Source organism: Mirounga angustirostris, unplaced genomic scaffold (genome assembly GCF_029215605.1).
Source record: "Mirounga angustirostris isolate CCGP_5_RB_7025 unplaced genomic scaffold, mMirAng1.0.hap1 SCAF_11, whole genome shotgun sequence".
NCBI classification, from domain to species: Eukaryota; Metazoa; Chordata; class Mammalia; order Carnivora; family Phocidae; genus Mirounga; species Mirounga angustirostris.
In genome coordinates, this window is record NW_026991719.1 from 26,764,090 (window position 1) to 26,791,022 (window position 26,933).

The 26,933-nt window shown below is 40.7% G+C and overlaps 1 protein-coding gene and 1 pseudogene across 10 annotated transcripts in view; one reads left to right on the forward strand and one right to left on the reverse strand.

Annotated features, from left to right (window-relative positions):
* DMD (dystrophin) overlaps window positions 1–26,933 on the reverse strand; it is a 2,113,108-nt gene that overhangs the window by 202,071 nt on the left and 1,884,104 nt on the right. For all 10 annotated transcript variants that reach the window (XM_064573900.1, XM_064573902.1, XM_064573903.1 and 7 more), the window contains one exon: window positions 26,314–26,392. In XM_064573900.1, coding sequence (XP_064429970.1) covers window positions 26,314–26,392 — 79 coding nt within the window. The remainder of the gene's footprint in view (window positions 1–26,313; window positions 26,393–26,933) is intronic.
* LOC123843135 (small ribosomal subunit protein uS8-like) lies at window positions 5,909–6,304 on the forward strand (annotated as a pseudogene).

Here is a 26,933-nt window from a genome sequence, read left to right on the forward strand (position 1 = left end):
ATTACAATTTTACACTGATATTGGTCTGTTTGCTCAGTTGCCCATGAAGACAGGACGGATTAACCTGCTGTTCTGAAGTTTCTGTCCTAATCTAAGTGAAATTGAACTCATTCAGGCACAAAGATAAATGCAAAGGAGAAAAAAAAAAAAAAACCTTTCCACCGCTAAACCTATAGAACAGATAAGAAATGGAATGAGTCGACTGACGGGTTTTCTCTTATGTGTCTCCATTGGGTGCTTTTCTTATAACACTTCCTGTTGCTGCTTCTCAATATCTTTTACTATTTGATTGACTGGGTTTTATTAGTTTAGCAGCTGAAACATCCTTGCGTGATAGAGTTACATTCTAAGTTATTGAAGCTAAAGCACTACACTTATCATTCTGATATGCTTGTTTGCGTCTTTGTTTGGTTTAAACAGAATCCAATCTCATTGACCAATAATATGTTTAATTGGTGCCACAAAATATCAGCTGACCAGCACGATCTTATTGGGAAAAAACAACGAAAAGCGAGAGAATGGCACCTGATACCAGAGTATAATAAAACTTCTGTGATGAGTGATGAATCCTATAGGTGAAATTAAATTTCACATACTGGGAATTTGTTTTATAATGACCATATTGTCTATTAGTCAAATCAATCATCTTTAAACTGTGTTTTAAATGCTTAAATTGTCCAGGTTTTTTCCTTTCCCAGAGATGAGCTCTAAAAACACCTTTTATATACTGTTTAATCTGATGGGTTTTTTCTTTCTTTAAGACAAAATAATCACGTTAGGATGCACTATACCATTTCCTCAAGAATAAAATCTTCCTCCTGAAAAGAATTTTTACGAAACTGGAGTTTTAAGAGATAAAGAGTATCATCGGAATACAAATATAAGAAGCATGCTTGTTAACATTTAGCAATTTTATGTGTATATCCATTTTTTCCCTGAATTTTCATCCTGCTTATAATTTGCAGCCCAGCTGATGCTGACCATTATTTCCTCCTATGAAAAGCCTCCTTCTAAATTAGTCTCACAGTAAATTCACTCTACACTATATTGAGATGTAAGAAAACGTCAAAGCTAATATATCCTTGACTACACTGTATAATATGAAAGAACAGTTTCTAATAAAAGTTAACTTCATCCACTGCCAGACAATTTAAGCGTAATGAAACTACAGATTCTTTGTTTTATACAAAATAATAGAGGGATCGAATCACCTAACCTTCAACCAGACACGCTGCTTTGTACCTTGGTGATGTGTCTTTTAAAAGATAGAGGACATGGATTTGTATTTAGCTGCTAATTAGGCCTTTTCATTTTGGCAGACAGATTTTTAATATGGGGAAAAAAAGACATTTATCTGCTGTTTTGAAGTAGTCCCTCACATTCGGTGTTCTTCTATTCCTACCCTCTCTGCCTTTCTCATTATCCGCCCTACTCTCCTTTTGTCTGTTTTCTTCGCTAGGACACAGCCTTCTCGCCCCGATAAGGCGATAAAGGAAGTGAGATCTGATTTGAGAACTTAGGCTGGACTCCCTGACCCACCTGGGCAGAGTCGGATGTTACAGAAACCTAAAAACCCAAGCCCTCTCTAGGAGGAAACAGTGTAGAGAGCCAGAAATCCTAGCTCCTGCCTGCTCAGCACACCCCCCCTCTTAAAGCCAAAATGGATTGCAGAAGGAAGAAGAGAATTTCCCAGAGCATCTGGTCCAGTTCTCACCAGCTGTACTGCCCAGTCTATGAACGCCTAAACTGAGAAACAACTGCTATTCTTTCCTTAGAGGTGTCTATGGGCTGAACCCCACTCTTTCTGTCATTATTCCTTTCCAGTTCTTTATCAGTTTAATGGTCCAGAAATCATTTCTGATTTGGAGGATGCTGGGGAATGTCCTCTGATAGCAGAAGAGTCCATTTGCATTTCCTATAATATATCTAGGTAACTGTCAGAGAGAAGTGTGCTTGGAGAGGTCTCCTGGCTGCCTAGTTGGCTCAAGTGGGGGCGGGGGCTGCCTGAATGGAGCAACCTTCAAGCAGAAAATCTAGCAAGAGACAAGAAAAGCAGCGGTGCCCAGCTGAGCTAATGGCCACACCTACACTGAACGTCTACACTTGACTTTGCATTGTTAAGCATTAAAAAGAAAAAAACTCCAATAAAATGCTGGAGGAGTACTCAGAATATGCTTAAACTAAATAGTTGAAAAGATTGCGAAAGAATATTCTAAAAAGTTCTAAGTGCCAGATCGACATGAAACTTTAAGTGTTTATAACTGCGGGTCTCAAGTGTTAATTTTCCATACAGAGTATATGAACTGTATGTAAAAATTGTTGATTTCTTCGTTTTTTAAAATCAGACAAGCCTTTTGTCTTCGTGTGTAGCTATCAAATGAATCCAATGGTGAAGGTCAGTGAATTTTTTTGTGCTGGAAGATGTTTGTTCCCCCTTTGACTCACAGTCTATGAACACACCTAAACAACTTAGGTTTTGTCATTTGAAACCCTGACATTTAAAAAAAAAATTTTTATTATTTTTTTAAATTTTATTTTATTATGTTACATTAGTTACCATACATTACATCATTAGTTTTTGATGTAGTGTTCCATGATTCGTTGTTTGCGTATAACACCCAGTGCTCTAAGCAGAACGTGCCCTCTTTAATACCCATCACCAGGCTAACCCATCCCCCCACACCCCTCCCCTCTAGAACCCTCAGTTTGTTTCTCAGAGTCCATAGTCTCTCATGGTTCATCTCCCTCTCCGATTCCCCCCACTTCATTTTTCCCTTCCTAATATCTTTTTTTTTTTTTAACATATAATGTATTATTTGTTTCAGAGGTACAGGTCTGTGATTCAACAGTCTTACACAATTCACAGCGCTCACCATAGCACATACCCTCCCCAATGTCTATCACCCAGCCACCCCATCCCTCCCACCCCCTACCACTCCAGCAACCCTGTTTGTTTCCTGAGATTAAGAATTCCTCGTATCAGTGAGATCATATGATACTTGTCTTTCTCTGACTGACTTATTTCGCTTAGCATAATACCCTCTAGTTCCATCCACGTCGTTGCAAATGGCAAGATTTCATTTTTTTGATGGCTGCATAATATTCCATTTTATATATACACCACATCTTCTTTATCCATTCATCTGTCAATGGACATCTTGGCTCTTTCCACAGTTTGGCTATCGTGGACATTGCTGCTATAAACATCAGGGTACAGGTGCCCCTTCGGATCACTATATTTGTATCTTTGGGGGTAAATACCTAGTAGTGCAATTGCTGGGTTGTAGGGTAGCTCTATTTTCAACTTTTTGAGGAACCTCCATACTGTTTTCCAGAGTGGCTGCACCAGCTTGCATTCCCACCAAAAGTGTAGGAGGGTTCCCCTTTCTCCACATCCTCGCCACCATCTGTTGTTTCCTGACTTGTTAATTTTAGCCATTCTGACTGGTATGAGGTGGTATCTCATTGAGGAGAAACCCTAACATTTTGTACTAAAAAATGTCCTTAATGCAAAAAAATAAAAGGCAACTAACAATGGCCTTTCCCCATTCCTCCCCCGCCCCATCACCACCACAAACACACTGGAACTACTTGCTTTGGAAATAACACTCAATCCAAGGAAGTTTCTATGCGATTCGATTCAGTGCTCCTTCTCAAGAGACTGTTAAAAGGTTGTTGGCAATTTCACTTGGGGCTACCAGAGGATTCTGGGCTTGCATATATTCAAAAGTTGATCAAACACACGGTAACTCTTGTAAGTGTGTCCCAGAATTATCATTTCATTTCTTGCAGGGGTGCTGACACCAACAACAGCTCTTTCTTATCTCGGTGTACCCATGGAAACTTGTCATCATTCACCACGCTAGCCTGTGTAATAGACACACACATCTTTTATGTCTGGTGCGTCCATTTTTAGTAGCCCATCAGGGCAGATTTATTAGCAAATAGCTTTTATATGACACTGTGCTATCCTTTGGTATTTTCTTATACAAGATGTTTCTCTAACCACTACATGTAAATCCAATGTAGCTTTGTGATTCAGATCCTTGAGTGTAAAAATCATGCATTATCATATGGCACCAGCACCCCAGGGGTGGGGGGATTGTCTACTCAATTTAAATAGCAAACTGCACGTGAGTTTATTCATTCCAAAACCAACCTCCAAATTTCCCCTCGCGTTACAGATGTGGTATGTTATTAGGAGCAAGAAAGGGGAGCAGTTCTACCTTCAAATGCTTTTCTTCCCTCGAGGTGACAGCATTCAATATTGTGCCCAAGGTGGTTTTGAAAATCACAGAGGCAACACTGTGTGGGCGAAGTTCTTATTTCAACCATTTTTTTTAATGCACGATGAACAGAATGTGCCAAGCGATGCACCCTGGTGTTAGCCATATTTTAATTGACATGGGGGCCTAACCAGCAAATTGAAAAGAATACTAATGGTATTTAAACCGTGCCAAAAGAGCACTCTCTGGAATTCAGACCCAAGTACATTCACTCATCTTTCTACTTTTCTTCTATTTGGTGGACTTGGCGTTTGAGAATGTAGTTCGGTCAAAAAAACTGGGGGCAGGTTATAAAAATAAATAATTCAGCATTCAGTGGAGACTAAATAGAAACCTCACCTATGGGATTAACAAAAAGGTGTAAGGGAGGATCACTAGCCACAGGCACTCGGCTTCTTGGAAGGAGGCCAATTCCAGTAACGGTTTCATGGGTACATTCTAACAAGGAGATCGACTCTAGAGCAATGTTTCTCCATCTTTTTTTTTTTTTCTGAACCCCCCCAAGTCCCCCTGCTAAATATCTTTTTAGATATTTTTTCCTAATCTTCCCCCTCCTTGTCCCCAGTGAAATTTTCATATCACAGATACACTGTATATCTGTTGATGTACTGTATCTGTGCTTTACATAAAAAGAGTAAGATTTTTCGTCCCCCAGGCACCAATTTTTGTCCCTATGGGAGCAATACAGTTCCCACTGAGAATGCTTGATCCAGAAGGGGTGGTGGGGGGAGAAAGGGAAACCTCTTCTGTGCCTGCAACATGACCTCAAGTATGACACTCATCATAACCCGTGAGGTATTATTATTTTCATTTTGCAGATGATCAAACAGTTAAGATCACATGGAATAGTGTGTCTAAGGTTCTAAGTCAGTAAGTATTAGATCCTAATTTTGGTTTATTACTCAAGTCAGATGATTCAGGAAATGGAGAAAGCAAACATGCTGTGTGTCTACTGGGTGCTTCACGCTTCTTAATGTAATCCTCCCAAATACCAGTGGGGTCCCACTATTCTTTTTTTTTTTTTTTTAAGATTTTATTTATTTATTTGAGAGAGAGAGAGCACATGAGAGGGGGGAAGGTCAGAGGGAGAAGCAGACTCTCCGTTGAGCGGGGAGCCCGATGCGGGACTCGATCCCGGGACTCTGGGATCATGACCTGAGCCGAAGGCAGTCGCTTAACCAACTGAGCCACCCAGGCGTCTGGGGTCCCACTATTCTTTTACTACACATGCAGAAAGTGAGGCTCAGAACAGGTCAGGCAGGCAACTCATGTCATGGCAGCTAGTAAAGGGCACAGCCAGCATTATAACCAAGTCAAGTCTGTCTAGTCTCTGTGCTTTATCATGTGTGGTACGTAACAGGCCATCTATAAGTATTTGCCAAACAACTGAATGAACAAATTCATCTTAAAAAAGAAGATTATGTCTTCTAGTCCAGGTTCTTTACACTCTGATATCTAAATTTACCCCCTACATGATTTCCACCGAATGATTTCCCAGGGGCTGTTGGAACAACTGCACTGATCCTGGAAGGCCTCTTTTGTATTCCCCATAGCTCTAGTGACGATCAGAAAGAGCTTCCTTTTGCCTTCCTGTCCTTTTCCTGCCATCTTTGTGTGTCGTCATGGTGATGCGCACGAATGTCCTGGCAGATACTCTCAAGAACGTGAACGATGCTGAAGAGAGAGGCAAACGCCAGGTTCTTATTAGGCCGTGCTCCAAAGTCATCGTCCAGTTTCTCACTGTGATGATGAAGCATGGTTGCATCGGTTAATCTGAAATCACCGATAATCACAGAGCTGGGAAAATGGCTGTGAACCTCTGGGGCAGGTGAAACCAGTGTAGAGTGATCAGCCTCAGATCTGATGTACAAGTCAAAGATCTAGAAAAATGCCAGAATAATCTGCTCCCACCCCACCAGTTTGGTTTTATTGTCCCGACAACCTCAGCTGGTATCTTGGACCATGAAGAAGCAAGATGAAAACACACAGGAGGGAAAATCCTGGGATTCTTTTTCTAGGGATGTAATACATATGTGCAAATAAAATGCCTTAGTGACAGAAAGAAAGAAAGAAAGAAAGAAAGAAAGAAAGAAAGAAAGAAAGAAAGAAAGAAAGGGAGATTCCTTTTATTCTGGTCAAAATTTGCCTCCCTAAATCTGTCATGTCCACAATCGGTCCTATTCTAGATGTCTAAATTAAATCATCTGAACAGTTGAGAGAAACTACTTTCAATAGAGCTGAGACCTATTTTCATCTGAAAGATGAAAACAGTCCCTGGTTCCTAAACAAACAAAGCACTACCTAACATCACCTCACTCATTATTGGATACATTTTTACAAAGCACCTACTATGCACTAGGCCCTTGGCAAAGTGCTGGCACCAGTGCGGCCAATAAGGCGCAGTTCCTGCTACTTTGCATTTTAGTCTCTGAGGATATTCTTCAATGAACACATCTAATATTCTAGCATTAAAATCAACCAACTGCTCTCTACTGAACATACATTTTGTGCTCAGCTCTGCACTAGGTATTTGCAGGCAGGGGTGGAGTAAGGGGGCATGTGGTAGGGAAAGAGGTCCTGACATGTCCCATGCCCTCAGGACATTATTGTTTAAATGAGATCAGGTTTTAGAAGAACATATATTCTAATGGAAATATACCAGTCAGAGTCCCAGCCAGAAACAGATAACACGTTCTTTTCAGCTAAGTTGAGTGGAATTTAGTAAAAGGGCTGGTCACAGAGGTCTGTGCAGGGTGTAGGGAAATCACAAGGCATAATAGTAAGAACAAGGAACTATTAGCATCCCTAGGTCTGAGGGACAAGGACAGAGAGCCATTACTGGAATAGAGTGGGGGAGGGGGAAGGAGGAAGCAGGAGAAGGAAAGGGAAAGGAGAAGAGAGGGATTGAGAAGAAGAGAAAGAAGAGAAAGAGGAAAAAGAGAGGATAACGGCCAGAGTTGTAGTACCCAGGAGAATGGAAGCCCTCTTGGCCGCAATCCCCCAGAAGCAAACATGAAGTAGCTTGAGCTGTATTTCAAGGAAGCACTGGTACAGGAGCCGGAAGGAAGGCAAGGAAAGGAGCCAAGCTGATAAGGGATGCAGTGCTGCTTTGGGTACCTGGGGCCCACTGCAGGTGAGGATTTCACCTGCACAGAAGACACTTCAGAGTTAAGCCCCTCTACTCACCTCTGAGGGGGTGAAGGAACTGGAGTATTTATTTACTATTGCTTGAGGGCTACTCCTGGAATAAGGGGGGGGGGGTTGGGGCGGGTCATTAACTCTCTGGACTCCCCTCGTGAGGTGGTGAGCAAGGCCTATGGCCAGAGAAAGCCTTGAAGGCTGAGTCACAGGTGTGTGTAGTTGGAAGCCAAGGTTTGGTGTGTCTGGGCATGGTGAATTCCAGAGGGTATAGGGGGAAGGCCCTGACAACTTAGGCTATGGAAGATATGCATTAAGAACGACTGAAAAGAAAGATATAAGAAATCAGAGTTCCTGATGGATCCATTCCTGTGTATCTGGATTGCTGTGTGAGAACCTTATACATCTCTACTTGTAAGCCACTGTTAATTTGAGTTTTCTGTTACATGAGGTCAAACCTCCTTCTGACTGAATCACTCCCACCCATCCAGACCATCTATGGCCACTCACATCATTCCTGGCTCACATTTTCAATGGCTGAAAAGCATTCCATTAATGGTTATACCATGATTTACTGAAGGAACACCTTCTTTGGGAAAATTTAGATTGTTTCCAGTTTTTCACTGTTGTAAGTCAGGCTGCAATGAATCTCTCTGTAGATAAATCTTTGCACACAGTTTTGCCAATTTTCTTAAGCAAAATTCCTAGAAATATATTTATTTCATTGAAGGCTATGAACACTTTAAAGGCATTTTATACAAATTACACTCCTGCCAGCAGGAGTCTTTCTTTATCGATCCAGGAAGAAAGGGAAAAATCCATTTTCTGCTGGTCAGTGGCATTTAGTTGGTATAATTCTTAAGGCACATTAGATATACGGCCTGATACAGGTTATTTGAGAATATGCTTCCCACACCCCTTCTTCCAAGACAGAGTGTAAACTTTCTGAGTTCAGAGAGGCACTCCGCACATCGGCTTTCTGTCTCAAAGCCTAACCCAGCATCTTGAGAGGTATGCGGATCAAGTAGAAAGTGTCTAGAACATAGATTCAGAAGAAATCAATTTGAGTCCCAACTCTACTGTTACTCCCTGATCTTAAGCAAGTCTTGTTTTCTCCCTGAGCCTTATTTATTTTATATGAAAAATAGGAATAATGATATCTCCCTTGCTGAAAGGCTGTCAGGATAAAATGAGAAAATGGAAATGAAACTGCTTTGCAAAATGTCAACCACCATACAAATGATGTTTGTCATCACATACCTATGGGATGTTGTCTGAATGTTGGTAATTCTAGAATCAAGCTCTCTGCCTCAACTAAGCAGCAGTTGTCTTCAACCCTTGCATCCATTCCTAAGTACTAATAATGTGCCACATACAGGATAAAGTGTAGCAGAGAGGAATGCCTTTGAACATGAACTGCTTGGGCTTACAGTACATTGTTCTCTATCTTTGCCTAGACCAATGGCATCTGATCAACAGGTCCTTCATTCTCAGGTAGACCATTGTCCAATATTCATCAACATGAATGATGAGTCGATCAGTCCATATTTGATCCAACGGGAAAGAGAGGGCCAGAGACTGCTTTACAATCAGAGGATTGCGATGATGTAAAGATAAGAACACTGTTCTTGTGCTACCATGTACAATGGATTGGAGGTAGGAGGGTGGAGTTGAGCAGGTAGTTCCTAAGAGAATTTGGTGTCCACTCTGAGTGAGAAGTCACACATGACTCTGTACTTCTAAGATTTAGTTACTGGGCAACTGGGAGTTTGGCAGAAAAAATAAGCTGGAAGGTCAATTTCAGATAAATTTCATATTTAGGTTAAAATATTTGGAAGGTGAAAAGGACAAGACCATAAGTACTAGATGGTAGGTGAAGATATAAACACAGCTGGACTCTTGCAGGAAAGGAGGCTGTTAAAAGAAAAGTGTACCCTGGGAAGTGGCCCATAATGGGGGTGCCAGTAAAAAAAAAAAAACTCTCCAAAGAAAAACAATACAGAAACTAGAATAAAGTAGAGTGAAACATGAGAAAGACAGCCAGGTGGTGAGACATTATGAGTACCAACGGGTTCCAGTGGACTAAGGGTGTAGAAGAGGAAGATCTATTTGGTCACAAGACCACTGGTGATCTCAAGAGGGCAATTTTGCAAAAGCAGTGAAGGCCGAACCAGATATAGAAGTTGAAACAGCTGGTAGATAGAAGGAAGTAGCAGGGTTAGGTCCTAAGCAAGCATATGAGAAGTGGTGTATGAAAGGAGGAGAACATGCAGGGACAGGGGGACCATCTGCAGGCTGGTCATCGCTCTCTCCTGTTCTGTAAACCAGCCCACTCAATTCATTTATTTATGGGATTTGCTTGGTGTCTTCTCTAAAATATTCAATTACACACACAAAAAACTTATTTCTACTTTTTTTTTCACTTCCTAAGGTCATACTCAAGATTATAGTACAGTGCTAAAGTTTTCAAGTAGCTATCAATGCTGGAAGGTATGTGTATGTATCTCTCACTTTTCCCCATTCTGATGGCTTTCTGTATGATTTCTATTTCCTTGTGAGGGGATGCATCTAGTTTCGGTAGCAAGAGTTTTCTGTCATTTGGCTGAAAGGCTGAGTTAAATAGAACACTTCAAAAACATTAAATTAAAATAAGAATAGTGCTTTATATGTCTGAATCATATATCAAAAGTAAAGATTCAATGAAAACTTTAAGATCACTTACTAAACTTTCAAAGATGGGCAGATTTTCCATAAAGATTTCACCAGCAGAGACAGATGGGCTACATTCCAGAGGGGAAGGTCACAAGAGTGATGAATGAGACCTCTAATGTCTGCCATAGCTGTGAAAATCTTTATGGCTAACTAAAATTCCTCACGAATAACAACCTGTAAATATTATACGAGCTGTCAGACGGAGAACACCGAGCTCTGGGACCGTCACACATGGTGAACAGAATACCCCACCACGGGATTTGTCAGTAGATTGCCAAGGCATTTAGCGTATCAGGCTTCCATTTGATCTGGGAAGTCAAGAGTTCATACTCAACTACTTGCCAAGGTGACTGAGTTGCAGAGATATAAACATTTCCAAGTGCTGCTGGCTGCACAGTCCTGCAAAATCTCATAACCAATATTTGGAAGCATTACTCATGAAAGAAAAGCTCCTTCAAACTGACTTATACAAAACCCCCAGAACCTCATTGTCATTATTGGGACAGTTAGAAAGAAATACACCTCCTAAGGCCAGCTATGGGAGGAGAGGTGTGTATATCAATAGAGTCGTGACTGAGTTATGCTCATAGAATGTATAATTCTGAACAGAACTGGCTGACTGTATTACTATAGAACTTTCCTCTGGGTAAAGGTGGCTACAGTGTTTAGGCCATCCGGGTTAAGCTGGGTTACTAACACATCAGTGCAGTATTGCCAGGTGTTTTAGTGTCTCTCCAGATGTGCTTTTAAAAGACGGCAGGCAGTCCACACCATTTGCTGAATGCTCTCTGTGTGAACGGTATTGTATTAGGCACCAGGGAAATTTCCAGGAATGTAAAATTTGAAACCTGAGCCAGTAGGGAGCAACTCTGATATTAAAAACCAAATGACTGTAGATGGGATGCACATCCATTTCGAAAGCAAGAGTGAGAAAGAGCTAAGGATGGGACAAAAATTAAAGCAAAAAGAAGGTGAGAGAGATTAAATTTTGATCCCAATACTTTCCTTCACTGTGAAACAATGGAACATCTATAATTGAGCCATAGCCTCCTGGCAAACAGTACGATTCCTAGCCCCATGACCTTGGGGTTGGCCATGTGACTTGCTTTGGCTAACGGGGCTTTAGCAGACATGACAGGAACAGAGGTTTGTACTCTTGTGCTCTGGCAATCTGCCAGGAGCACATGCCCCAGGTGGCCTCTGATCCTTCAGCGTGGGCCTCTAGAAACAACCTGAATGAAACTAGCAGCCTGGAGCCAAACCCAGCCAACCTCCAACCCATAGCCTGCAGCAGAGCTTCCCAAACTTCATCTAGATCATCTGAACTACAGCTGGCCTGTAGACCTAGAAACACCAGAACAGAAACTTTCTATTCTCATATAGGAGGAAGAGAGGGAGAGAGGGAGAGTGAGAAAGAGGAGGGTGGGCAGACAGAGAGGGGTCAAAGAACACCAAAGGGGTGAAAGAATAGAAAAATATTCCCAGGCAGAAGTCTCCCCGATTTGTTACTAGCCACATTCTCTACTGTCATGCAAGGATCAATGGGGATTACCCACTTGCATCTTTGTAGTTGAGACTTGTGGGTTGCCACTCACTAGTGCCCGGAACCCTTCCTCTGAAGCTGCTCATCTGTAATAATTACAAGTGTAAACTTGAATGTGTCATTAAACTTCTCCAGTCTGTTTTCTGTTCTGTGAAAGAGAGAGAGTCTTACTCCTTATTTTACAGGGTTGCTGTGAAGATGACGCAGGCTAATCCATGGAAAATGCTTCCTCAGTGTTAAGAGCACAAAGTGCGCCATATTTTTTGTATTCCTTTTTCTACCCCTACTATTATCATCATCATCTTTCATGTGCTGAGTCATCAGGATATTTATTCCATTTACTAACTTACTGCTGGTGTAAAGAATCCTAGGGCAACAAGGCAGATGAGACTCTGTGGTTCTAGAGTTACAGTGACTAGTACCCAATAAGCACAGGCATAGGCAACAACTCCAGTAAACAATTCCTCTTCCTCCTTTTGCCACCATTTTGTGTCTCTTCAAAAAATTGTATGCAGTTCTCGGAGTAGTAAAACTTGAGAGGAGACATATCTTCCTTTTGGCATTCGGATGCTGGTGTCAACTATGAGAGTCAATGGTGTTTGACCATTTTACATGAATATTGCTTAGGAATTCAAAACAAACAGCTAAGTATTTTTAGAAAGACTCAGAACAAGACATTTTTCGTTTTAATTTCCATTTTTAGTTCTGCTTTTTAAATTAAATTTCACATGACCAAAGTTACTATCTTTTTTTTCTATTTAAATTAGTGTGGCTGGTTCACAGGAGAGGAATGATCTGATCTCCTTTAAGACTTAAGCCTTGTTGTCCTTTATTTTGCCCTAAGATAACAAGCATTCTGCTGAATTTTTGTGTTGGACTCCAGGAATAACTGAAGATTTGGTTCAAAACTTTCCCTCTTCCCTTGCAACCTTTAATAGATGTATCTGCTCCAGACCTCCTGGACCAAGTCTTTCGAATCAGTCTCTTTCCCTTGATAGCTGGCCTAGATCAAGTTCTAAAATACAAACTCTCAGTTTTTACCTTTTGAGAATAAATCCCTCTGCCCTTAACTCACACTGTAAATGAGCTCATTCCATTCCTTTTCTAATTTTTTTCCTAGACGTTTCCTGCTCAGATTTTCTCTTTCCAAGTCAAATTGTCCCCATGTTGACTAATCCTTCAATTATTCTCTCTCGTCTGCCTATTTCTAGCTCATTAAAACATTAGCACTCTCTAAAACCTATATTTATATTCATTATACATACATAAGAAATCCCTTTTCTGGACAAAAGGGCTATAAGGAGGCTACATGTAAAATTGGAAGGGGGGATATTCATCATATCAGAATACATCCTGTGAACCTTGCTAAGTGAAAGAAATCAAGGGCCAAGCAATCAGAAGCCTTCTTTGCTCGATTCCTCTCAGAAGAAATACTCTCTACCTTGGATTTGCACGTAGCCTCAGAGACAATGTGCATTTATACTAGTTGCGATATATTTTATAAGAGATATATATTTGGTCTCTGTCTGCAATTGCTAGCTCACAGTTCCCATGACCCTTGGAATTTCCGGGGTGGAGAGTGACAAAGGTATCTTTTGTTACGTTAATGAGGTGACTTTTGGAAGGCCAAGATGGAACCTGGTCACCAGAGACATAACTTGTCTTTAGAGGGTTAGAACTTTCCTTCTCCACCCCTCCCCCAGACCTGGGGAGGGGGGAGAGGAGAGAAACTGGAGGTTGAATCCAATAGCCAAAGATTCAATCCATCATTAGTATGTAATGAAGCCTCCAAAAAAACTCAAAAGGACAGGGTCTGGAGAGCTTCCGGGTTGGTGAACACATGGAGGTGTGGGGAGAGGGGCGTGCCTGGAGAGGTCATGGCAGCCCCACGCCCCTCCCACATACCTTGCCCTGTGCATCTCTTTCATCTGGATGTTCCTGAGTTCTATCCCTTTATCATAAACCTGTGATCTTGGAAGTAAAACGTTTCTCTGAGTTCTGGTAACAGCTCTAGCAAATTAATCAAACCTGAGGAGGAAGTCCTGGGAACTTCTGGTTTATAGCCAGTGGGTCAGAAGAAGTAGAGGAAACAATCTGAACTTGTGACTGTGTCTGAAGTCCAAGGAAGAGGTCGTGGAAACCTCCCATTTAAAGCTGGCTGGTGAGAAGCACTGGTAGAAGCTGGGCTTGTGACTGGCATCTGAAGTGGGCAGGGTTGGGGGGCAGTCTTGTAGGCCTGTACCCTTAACCTCTGGGATCTGATGCTATCTATAGGTCAATGGGGTCAGAAATGAGTTGAACCTGCTGGTATGTGAGAATTGCTTGGTGCTGTGTGGGAAGTTCTCCCCTCCATGGAAATTGGGCTCAGGAACCTCATTTACTAGTCTATAAAGAACATCTCATTTTGCTTCCTATAGAATTAATTTCCTCCTTCCACTCTAGTCTTACCATCCCTATTTACCACAACTATAGGTCATGTTTTTTTTTTAAATAGGTCTTTCTCTTTTGTTTAGAATTTGAGCGTCCCAAAGACAGGTTTTGGTCTCTCTCATCTTCCTATTCCAAGTGCCTAGTGTTTGTTAATAAATATAGGAAGGAATGCTACAGGCATAGTAAATCAGATCATGTCACATCTTAGCTCAGAACCCTCCTAAGTCTTCCCTTCTTAAGAGGAAATTTCAAAGGTTTTTAACCATAGATGATAAGACCTGACTTGGCCTGGCTCTTGGTTGCTCACTGACCTCCTTATCCTTCACCATCTTGCTTCCTCAGCTTCAATCCTACTGGACTCCTTGTTGTTCCTCAAACCCCACTAAGCTTGCTCTCATCTCAGGGTCTTCGTGTTTACTGTTTCCTCTACCTGGAACCCTCTGTATCTGCCTGGCTTTTTCTCTCACTTCTTTACTCAAATGCCACCCCCATGACCACCCCATTTAAAAAGTTCCCTTCCCCTATTACCTCTAGCCTGCTTTATTCTTCTCTGTCAAACTTATCATGACCCAATTGCTTTCTCCTATTAAAATTCAAGCTCCATGAGAGAGGATTTTTCTTTCATTTACTGTGGTTTCACCAGTACCTAGAACAGAGTTTGACCTATACTGGTCATTGAATGGACTAATTGAAGGACAGAATGAATTAATTCTTAGTTGGCCGAAAATAAAGTGAAGCTCATAATTTTTTCAGGACATTAGACTAGGCACTAGACTCAGTTCTTTCCTAGAGGGAATAATCTTCAGTATGCCCAGTTATTCATTCAATCAAGGCATATCCTGTACTTATCTCCAAGATGTTGGATGCATGACATTAAAAAAAAAAAAAAAAAAAAAAAGGAATGCATGCCCTTTACCCTTTTGGTGCTCACACTCCAACCCATTTCCTTTTATGATCTATTTTATCGACCATCCTTCATTCTAACTCTTGTCTGTCATTGGTATGTGTGCTGCTGGACTTAAGGTATAAGGCAAGAGGCTGACGTAATCTTATGCTGTCCTCAAAGTCCTTACCCATTAATGGAGGTCACAAGGTCAGACATCTTAAATAATGATCATCACTACATACACTGGACAAAATCATCAACTTCATAATAAAAGCAAGAGTAAATCAAATCACCCAGTGACCAGAATGAGCCTATTACAATGCCTTTTCCTCAGATGCTTTGAAATGCCTGTCAGTTACATTGTCCCCTCACAGATGGGTTTCCCCAGGTAACAGACTCTGAGACAATGTTTAAAGAGCAGGGTATTTAGTAAGGTGTGCTCTTGTGATCAACATCTGTGGAAGGGAGAAGAAGGAAGCAGGAATGGCGACCGAGAGAAGTCAAGCTAGGAGGCAGGCCCAGTGACAGTCTCAGTGAACCCCACTAGAGCTCCTGAGGTAGAATGTTAGAATTCTCCTACATTAGGCCCAAATGGCCAGGTCTTTATTCTCCTGCAACCATCAGGAGCTACCCTCAGAAGGGGTGTGACTTTGGTGCTGAGGACACTCCTCTTCACTGCATGGGACCTGGAAGCTGTAGAGAAGTAGGCTCAAATGACTCCTCACACAGAGGCCATTCTACTTAGTGTTCTATGTGACCCAACTGCCATGGCTACACATAGTCCAGGAGTCAGGTATACAGGAGTTGTTCTCAGCCAGGGACAATTTTGCCTTCCAAAGGACATCTGGCAGCATCTGGAGACATTTCTGGTAGTCACAACTGAGAGGGCAGGTGCTACTGGTACAGAGTGGGGTGAGGCCAGGGATGTTGCTAAACATCCGACAGTGCACAGCACAGTCTCCCCAACAAAGAATTGTCTAGAGCACCTGGTCTAGAAAGCCTGGTTTCAATATAAACAGATTGTAAATACCTGACCCAATCAGATGCTCTTTCTTGGAGAGTTTGATTGTAACATATAGAGAAATTTAGATGGTAGAAAGGTAGGGAAGTTAAAAAAAAAGTTAGAGGGCTAAAGAAGAAAACAGAAGTCACAAGGTGGTTGAAACTATAAGGACAAGGTAGAGAAGAGAGAGAAGCTATGATACTGTGGTAGTTTGAGTCTACAACAGCAAAGCACATCAAGAGAGAAACAAACAAGTTTCACGGTGACTGCCATTCCCCATCCTTCCTTATGTTTCCAGGGGTCCCCCTCATCACCTAAGTCTATCCCTGCTCCTTACAGCTTGGAGGAGACAAAGCTCATCTGCAGTAGACTGAAATCAAGATGACTATTATTGCTGATATCTGAAAGTATATTTAAAAATTCAAGAGTTTTTTTTTTAGACAGGGACAGGGGAGGGATAGAGGGAGAGGGAGAGAATCTTAAGTAGGTTCCACGCCCAGCATGGAGCCCGACCCAGGACTTGATCTCATTATCCTGAAATCATGACCTGAGCTGAAATCAAGGGTCAGATGCTTAACTGACTGAGCCACTCAGTCACCCCTCAAGAGAATGGCTTTTAAAAATTTTATTTTATTTATTTTTTAAAGATTCTGTTCATTTATTTGAGACAGAGAGAGAGCAAGCAAGCATGAGCTGGGCTGGGGGCAGAGGGAAAGGGAGAAGCAGACTCCCTGCTGAGCAGGGACCCCCCTCCCCCTCCAAGAGGTAGCACTCGATCCCAGGACCCTGGGATCATGACCTGAGTCAAAGGTAGTTGCTCAACTAACTGAGCCACCCAGGCGCCCCAAGAGAATGGTTTTTAAACCAGCAACAGTTTATGTAAGTCTGCAAAAGAACAAAATGCCTTTGTCCTCACCTCAATGTTCTCACCAAAAAGTATTATGTAATCTCAAACTGGTTGTGTTCTGAAAATGGAAAACATCCAAATGGAAAAACGAAAGTAATGATTTTTGCTCACAGGGATGTGATTCTACCATTTCTGTTGTGTAAAGCTATGTATTTTGGGATGGGTGACAAAATGTTACCCTAGGCCAAACTCACAAATGCCTTCATTTTCTGGAGAGTATAAAAATATACCTTTCAGAGCCAGCATTCCACTAAAATAGTGCCCATGTATCATGACACTGGTTCAGCACTATGGAGCTGCTCTCAGTGTCCTAGGTCCCCATGAGACCCAGAGAAATCTGTCATGATGAGGAAAACAAGAAAGAAACAAGCATTTGCTTAGTTTCTGCCATGCCACCGGAAATCTCCATGCAGGTATGTGGCGGAGTGGTGGCTGTGATCCAGCTAAATGTCACAATTGGGTTCTACAGTCAGATTATGCATGGGGTAGCACAATAGTTTCATCCAGTCTGGGAGATGTTAATGCTGTTGGCGTCCCCCTCAGAACTCCCTTTCCCGCTGATACACCCATCCCCAGCTGCTATGAGTGTTGGTTGCTACTGGCCCATTGCCTCACGGCTCCAGAGAGCCTTCCTCAGTGAAATGGGAACTGTTGTCCTCTGCTCCCCAGAAATCCACAGCCAATGCCTGACTGACATGGGGTAACAAAAACCCAGCTCCCGTCCTTCAAAATGGGGCCAATTCTATGGTGCAATGTGTGCTCCAGAGTGCCCTGGGGGGTCAGGCCAAAGTTCGTGTCCACTTCCTTGCTTAGCTTGACTCCATCACCAGCATAACCCCCAGCGCATCCTTCCTCCCTCCCTCACTCCCCTTCACCCAAGAGCTGCTATTTAGGCAAATTACTTGTACAAGAATCTATTTCCACGAAACATTACTTAAGGCTGTGGTGCCTGACCATCCCAGTATGCTCAGCACTGAGATTTTCTGAGATGCAGGAATCTCAGTGCTCGAACCAAGAACATCCCAGACACACCAGGACCAGTGGTCATCCTAACTTAAGGCAGATAGATATTTAGATCCTGAGCTTTGCCTCCACAACTTTGGGTAATCTGAATGACATTGATTTGGTGGCGTTCTGGTAAACCAGCTATGCAGAGAAAGAAAAACAAGTCTTGATTTGCCATATTTGCCAATTTTGGTGGGGTCTGTAGTCCCACTATGGCTGATTTCAAGCTACCAAAGTTTAACAACCAGTTCACAATTGCTGTATATTTAACAACTGGCTCTTTCAAGCCAGTAAAAGTCAGCTCCAGTACACAAATTCCCACAGAAGAAACTGAGAACTTTCCAAAGCTTCCTCATGTGTCCAAATAAATGGATACAGAGGGCTGAAGATGCAAAATTTTGTTACTAAGGTTACTCTACAGCAAATAAATCTAGGTCTTCACGGAGAATATAAATTTGAGCTCAAGGAGAAAGAGCCATAGAAATTGGTTTTGAGAAAAGAGTTTAATTATTATCACTGTGACTGCTTTTTGTGGGCATCTGAAAGGTTACCTTTGAACTTATGGAGCTGTTACCAGCATCACTGATAAGTTACAAGGCATCTGTCCCAAATTCCTGACACTCGAGACAGCACTGTGACTGCTGAAGAAGTTGGCCCCAATTATTTTGCCCTAAGATTTTTCCCTGATAAGGAAGCTTTAGGCTGAAAATCACCTCACATTGTAGATGCAAGCTTCTTCCTGACTTATCACGACAGCTTCCTTAAGCCGATCTGAAGCTTTAAATTATTGGCCCACTTGTATTTCAAATTTATCCATTCCCTGAGGACAAAGGTAGCATAGATTGGAGCACTGTTAAGTGAAATGTCAGCAATTATTAGACGTGCTTAAAGTTTTTTTCCCTATCTTCTTTATTAAGTGTGTGAGTGGGAAGAGGCGGTGGGGGGTGGGGTGCAGGGAGGAAGGTTTGGTAACTCTCAAGATGGAAACAAACTTTTTAGTCTGATGTAGCAAGAGGAAACTGTAAAGGCTTGGATTGCTTTAATGAGACAAAGAGTTAACTAGGGATTTGATTAAGGCACTGAAGATGATAAAGCTTGCGCTGCAAGAAGTAGTGATCAATTCCTTCTTTTTACAGTGTCTCATAATCTGAGAACAAGAAGATCACTCAATGAAACTCATATCTTTTAAATTCAGAACAAATAGTAAAAAGGAAATTTGTCTTATGGAGTTCCATAGCCATCAACAGAGGGTAAGATTTTAAGAGGTCAGTGGATTAAAAGCTAGAGAATAAAAATCTTTACTATTATTGTTTTTTTCCCTTATCAAAGTAAATACACGCTTATTATTAAAAAAAACTGCAAACATAAAAAGAAAACCACTATAGCTCTTTGGATTCTGATATTTTTCAGTCTTGTCTTCAGGCATCCCCTTCTGTTGTTTTTATTTTATTTTCTAATAGAGTTGTGATCAAACTAATTGTAAAGTTTGCTTTTTTCCTTATATTACACGGCACAGGAGACTTTTATGAAAAGGACCATGTCAACTTCTGAATGCTATTAGTCCTTGCTCAGAGGCAACATGAAAGGTCCCATTATTTATTGAGTGTCTACTATGTGATAGTCACTATGCTAAATTTCATGCCACTGTGTATTAGCAATGTCAGGAGGAAATTTATTTCTTTTGGATACAAAACATAATTCACTCTGTAAATGATTTCACTGAACATCTACCAAGTACAGTTACCATATTAGATGCTGAAGAATATAAAGCTATCCTGTCCTTGAAAAGATTAAGGTCTACTCATTGATTACTCATCCATTCATTAGTTGCACAAATAACAATTGAGCTTGTATAATATGAAAAACACTGCTCTTTCAGATTAGATCCACGAGAAACATCTCTGGGAAGGAGAGGAACTAGTTACATGCAATTAAAAACAAAAGAACGAATGATACTTTCACATCTAGTTTGACTCTAATAGGCAGATATGAAATTATACTGTCAAGTTGATGATGATAATGACACCAATGCTAACAGCAATCACTTCTGTACCACTATGTGCCAGGTCCTGCTCCAAAACCCAGCATGGAACCCAGTGCGGGGCTTGAACTCATGACCCTCAGATCAGAGCCTGAGCTGAGATCAAGAGTCGGATGCTTAACCAACTGAGCAACCCAGGTGCCCCTGTTCTATATATTTTACATAAAATATACACACAGTGTATATATATACAGTAACTATTTGATCTTCACCATAACCCTATGAGGTAATATTATCATAGTTTATTGAATTCAAAACACCATTGGACATTAAATACATCCTGATTTCAGGGCTTTTATAATTGTGGCTAGAGAATATGTCTTACGTTTGATGAAATGTTACTATTATCCCCATTTTACAGATGAGGATAAAGAGATGGAGTGTCTGACCAGTACTTGAACCCCGTCAGCCTAGTTCCAAAGGCTATAGTCTTAACCAATATCCCAAGTGAGATAACACTTGGCCCAGAGGCATCCAGAGAAAATTCAGGCTCTGTAAATCCACTTAGTATGGCCAAGACCAAGAGAAACAGAAGAGAGAAATCTGTGGCAATATCAGATGAACTAGACAATTGCTGGCCTCAGTGTTTGTTGTCAATGGGTAAGGCAGTGTGAGCAGAAACTGGGTTCCAGTCCCACATCTATTATAACCTTGGTGATGTCATTTTATCTCTCTGCACATATTCTGTCTTGTGTAAAAATAAGGGTAGGGGTGGCGTAATTCAGCGTCTTTCAAGCTTTTTTGGACTGCAACCCACAAAAGGAAAGTATTTTACTCTTTGTTGTAGCACACATGTACGCATGTGCGTGCATGCACACACACCCACCTAATTGAAACCAAAGTGTCAAAACAATACTTAACCTTGCTTGTGCAATGTACTCTGATATTTTCTCATCTCTTCCATTCCATTACAAAATTGTTGGCTGCAAGTCATTAAACTGATTTCAGTATTCACTAATGAGTACTTTGAAAACAACTCATATAGCTACTCCCTTAAGCCTCTCTCCAGTTAGGAAATTCCACAGCATATGGGACTTCTGGGGTGGGGGTGGGAGCCAGAAACCTCAGGAGAGAGAAAGTTGACCCTTTTGCCTTATAAATAACTCATTTTCTTTTTAATTGGATCATGTTCTTATTACCTTCAGCAGAAAGTTCTCATCATTAAACCATTTGGCAAATACCACTTGAGGGCAAAGAATCCTATACTATGTTCCATGGCACGTTTAGTGAGAAATTAACTGGTATCCCTGAAAAAGATTTCCCTAGTCACGTAAGTATGGAGAAGAGCTACTGACTTTATCCTCTTCTTAGCGTTTCCATGTATAGTAAAGGCTGCAACAATTTCAACAACGACAAAAAACTTTCGTACCTTTATAAGCTACTGTTTTTCCAATCTTATTGACCCCAAGATGATTTTTTTTCAAGGAAGAGTTATTAACATCATATAGAACATGAATGTTCTGAGGAATATGGCTTGGGAAATGCTACTTTGGGGGAATTCTAGAACTGGTAAAATATTTTAAGTTTTTATTTAAATTCCAGTTAGTTAATACACAGTGTTAAAGTAGTTCCAGGTGTACAATATAGTGATTCAGCACCTCCAGACATCACCTGATGCTCATCGCAACAAGTGCCTTCCTTAATCCCCATCACCTATTTCCCCCATTCTCCCACCCACCTCCCCTCTGGTAACCATCAGTATGTTCTCTACAGTTAACTGTTTCCTGGTTTGCTTCTCTCTCTCTTTTTCCCTTTGCTCATCTGTTTTGTTTCTTAAATGGTATGTATTTGTCTTTCTCTGACTGACTTATTTTACTTAGCATAATACTCTCTAGCTCCATCCATGTCGTTGCAAATGGTAAGATTTTGTAGAACTGGTAAACCATTAAGACAGCTCTAAGTTCTTCTCACTCTTACAGAAAGAGTTCTACCTTTATTCAAATATATAGTTATCCTTGGTGAAGTAAAACTTAAACTAGAAGCTCAGAGAACTGAGAAAATTGACGCAAAAAAGATCTCAGGCTCTTTTTTGTTTTTGAAGATAAATTCGTGAAGATAATTTTAAATGGACAATTTTCAGACTACTATGCCAATAAATACTATAGTACTTTCTTGATCATTGACATAGGAAGACATGGACACTGTACCTTCCTACTATATATTCTTTTTTAAAAGATTTTATTTATTCATTTGAGAGAGAGAGACAGAGCACAAGCAGGGGGAGAGGCAGAGGGAGAAGGAGAAGTAGACTCCCCGCTGAGCTGGGAGCCCGATGTGGGGCTTGATCCCAGGACCTGGAGATCATGACCTGAGCCACAGGCAGAGGCTTAACCATCTGAGCCACCCAGGTCCCCCCCCACTATATATTTTAATACATGTATAAATGCTAACTGTGTGATTCAAAATTGTGTGTAAACATAATACACTATACATATATAAAAATTTATATAATTTTTAAAAATCACACTATTACCAAATTCTCCCTTTTCTTGGTTTAAGTTACTGAAGTCAATTAGAAGTGGTAGAGGGGTGCCTGGGTGGCTTAGGCAGTTGAGTGTCTGACTTTTGGTTTTGGCTCAGGCCATGATCTCAGGGGCGTGGGATCGAGCCCTGTGACAAGTTTGGCTTTGGGCTCTGTGCTCAGCCCCGGATTTGCTTGGGATTCTTTCCCTCCCCTCTCCCTCCCCCTCTCCCTCCCCCTCTCCTTCTCCCCCTGCATGTGCTCTCTCTCTCAAATAAATAAATATATAAAATCTTAAAAAAAGAAGTGGTAGATTATTGGGGTGCCTTCCTGGCTCAGTCTATGTCTATGGAGCATGTGACTCTTGATTTCAGGGTCATGAGTTTGAGCCCCACACTGGGTGTAGAGGTTACTTAAAAATAAAATCTTAAAAAAAGTGGTAGAATACTACAGTTAGAATTAAAGGCAAGCAAGTGTCTAGCAATGGATAAGGGTCATATTTTACAATGTTTTTCTCTTCTCATTTCTCTCAGATCTAAGATAAAAGGAACCACTTCTTTAACAAGTAGAGATTGGGCCACCAAGAAGAAACAGTGAATACTTTTATTTAGTAAAAGGCTGCCTCTCTCTACTGATAAAAAAACAAAGACAGCTGGTAATGTAATTTTCAAAGTGTATGTGAAAGAGAGAAAGAGAGAGAGGGAGAAGGAGAGAGAGAGTGAGCATGTTTGCGGGGGCAGTTAGTGCTCATCTTTACTTCTCTTTGTAATTTCTAAGCCTCAGAAATCATCCCATTATTATTCCTAGTAACCTGGAGGTAAATTACTAGATATCTATCAATTCAAAATCATTTGATATGGCCTCAGTGGTATTTTTTTCAAACATATTTTTGTTTGTTTTAGGGGAAAAACTGTTTTGCTTTCACAGAACACAATTTAACAGCAAGTAAGTGACTTCAGAGATGCCCTGCCTCAAATGTGGTTTTGATGGGGCACCCAAATTCTGGAGATTTCTAGAGGTCCATGTGGCGGTACATATCAGAAGCCATACAAATGTAAACGTCCTTTAACAGAGTGGTTGTGTGTTTAGGCGTTTATCTTGTAGAAAGACTAGGAGATGTTTATAAAGGTGTACAAAGGATGTTAGTCACAAAGCTGGATATAATAGTGAAAGATTTGAAATGACTTTAATTCAGAATTGTGTTGGTAAATCTGGTACAGCCAGAGATGAGAATACTACCCAGCCATTTAAAAAATTACTCTGTAGAGGAATATTTAAACATAAAAATATTTTTATTACAGTTCTAAGGGAAAAAAGAGGTCATAAAATGGTAATGTGATTTTATTCCTGTTTGGTTTAAAAGAAGGGAATCTGAATTCACACACATACACACGCCCCCTGAGAGAAAGACAGAAAGTATATGAAGCACATTTTTTGTAGTGGTTATCTCTGAGTGGTGGGATTATGGATAATTTTTTTCTCTGTTTGTATTCTCTGCTTTCCAAAATTTCCTTGAGTGGCATATATTACCTCTGTAATTTTAAAAAAGGACAACACAAAGAAACAGTCTTCATTCAGTCTTTAGTCTCACTGTCCTATTTCTCAAATATCCCTTACACCAAATTGGTATTTTTTGATATCCATAAGCAAAGCTTCAAAGCATATATCAATATTCCACATGAGTAAGAAACTGGTGACTCCTGGGGCTGGCTCCATTTAAGCAGGTAAATGAGTGTTATTATGAGCATCCGTGTCTACTAGCCTGACCTTTCTGGAAGTGGGCACCGGTGTGATATTGTTTAAAAGGTGTAAACATGCTCCACCTGGCCCTTCCAAGTTCTTCCCTCACAACTCAGAGATTATGGCTGATGTTCTACCAACAGAGAGTCATTCCTCAGACTTATGGCTTTTCACCCTATTAAAATGCAAATAACCCAGGAGAAGTACACATTAAACTTTACCTGTCACCTGGGTTAAATAACATCATTTTCTGAAAAGAAGTTTTAATGGGGAAGACATGGGAATTTGGGTGGGGCAAGCAGAGAGAATAAAAGATGAATGAATACACCTGGCATCTGAGGAGTAACTAATATTCATAAGAGTGATATTTTTGTTTACGGCTTATGAGTCACTTAAAAATATGTTATCACATTTAATTTCAATGAGATCAAATAGAGTGGCAGTCACTGAGGTGACTTAAGCAGACCAGAGATTTGGACAAGTACAGAAAACAAAATCCTCAGGCCTCGTCATTATCTTAGAGGCATTCCTAGAAGCCACAATCCACTTGATTGCATACACTGCTTTCACCTGCCCCCCTTCTTTTGGCCCATCCTAAGCATGTCCAAATAACGACTGCATGCAGATAGTAAGGTTAGACCCCGTCAAGAATGTAAGACAATTTCTTACTTAATACACTGTCAATGTATAACAAAAAGGACTATCACCTCCTAGGAATTTTTTTCTAAAAGACAAGAGCCAATTGGAGATACATGAAAGCATCTAGTCAAATACTTTAAAATGCGAGCAAAGGGGTGCCTGGGTGGTGTGCAGTAGCGTTTGACCCTTGGTTTTGGCTCAGGTCACGATTGTAGGGTCATGGGATCAAGCCTCACGTCAGGCCCCACACTCGGCATGGAGTCTGTTTGAGATTTTCTCTCCCTCTCCCTCAGTTCGTCCCTACTGTGCACGTGTGCTCTTACTCTCTTCTCTCAAATAAATACATCTTAAAAAAAATAAAAAGTGAGTAAAGATCTTTTTCTTAACCTATGGGAAATGGAAAACAAAGGAAAGGATGAGAAAATGACAATAAAAGAAGGTGGCAGGAGAGTGAAGGGAAATCATACAGAATTACTTCCTGTCTATAAGATACATAAATCAAGTAAATGACAGTCCAGTGTAGTGGCTAGAACAGGCTCTGGAACCAAGCTGGGTTTGAATCCTGGCTGTCAGTCAATCTGTGTGTGACTGTGTGCCTCAATTTCCCCATCTTTAAAATGGGTATAATAACGTATCTACCTCAGAGGATGCTATGAGGATTAAATTAGTTCATATTTGTAACATTGTCAGGCACAAAGTAATTGCCTTAAAATGATGGTGAGGCCCTCATACATACTCATGTATGACAAGAAATATGCCAAAATGTTAGCACATGTTAACTCCATGTGGTAGAAATATGGCTTTTTAAATAGAAGAAACCCCCAAATCCACACTTTTGTAATCAAAGAGTGGTAGAAATTAATAACATCAATCAGAGGACAATAGGAGCTTGACAATTTAATATGTACTGTTACATTAATAGGATGTTCCAATAGTAAACCCTCCATTAACTAAGGCTGTTCCTTAGTGTTTATTATAAAATATGTAATACTTATCAATAATATATATTAATAATTAATGACACAAATATAATTAATAAAAGAGTAAAGCTGAAGTAAAAGAATGAAGAGTGATCAAGGATAAAAGAGCAGTAAGAATGGTTAGGGAGAGGAAATCCAATAGGCTGAGCTTCCACCTTGGAGGCAGGAAGTATTTAATGAATTACATAAAGAATTATAGAGTCCCAGTAACACGTATTGAATGATCCCATCATAATTAGATGGTATCATAATTATCAGTTTATGAAGTGAACTGCTATAAGCAGAACTAAAGATACAAAAATATTACCAAAGTTAGCACTTGAGAACACATTGCAGGAAACAATTATGTGTTAGCTGAAGACTGGACAAAATGATCTAATCGGACCTCCTCTCCCAATGCCCTGGATTCTCCCCCCACGTTGTATTTCAGGATGATTTATGCCTCTAGTGCACTTGGCAGAGATGATCATAATTCAACTCTTAATTCTTCACTACCAAGAAGCAATGAAGACATTAAGCAATGGAAGGTGACAGCAACTTACTGGAAAGGAAGTGCTGGGATGCTGGCCCAAAGTCCCTGTGGGCTTCGTGCAGCTGCCTGATGCGGTCCTCAACGGCCACCTGGGAGGAAGAGGAGAGAAATGATGTTCTCTCATCACATATAATGAGGAGCAATTAAAACAATGTACCCTTTTTGGTAAGATCTTTCGGGCCTCAAAAGCTGGAACACTAAAGCAACAATTTATAACCCTGGTTTTAATATCCGCTTACCATAGATGGCCTCCGAGACCCATTTTTATCAAATTGAGGCCAAACAAAAAAGATCTGCTTTCTTGATAATGTTATGAGATTTTTTTTTTCACACTCTACTCATTGGCAGACACAAATGAACTACTGCTCCAATGAGTACCATCAAAAATGCAAACTAAATCTTTCATGCAAAGGTTAGGGAGATTGTCATTCCCTGTTATATGTGATGGCTAAAGGAGCTCAGAAAGGGCATATATTTTGTCTTAATCTGTTGTTTTTGACTCATGTTTTTTGGAATCCTATTGATGATTGATGGATCACTGAGTGATAATTAACAAGTAACCAATAGTTGATTAATACTCAAATATCAAAGAAGTAGAGGCAAGGCTTAAATGTAAGGGAGAAAATGAGA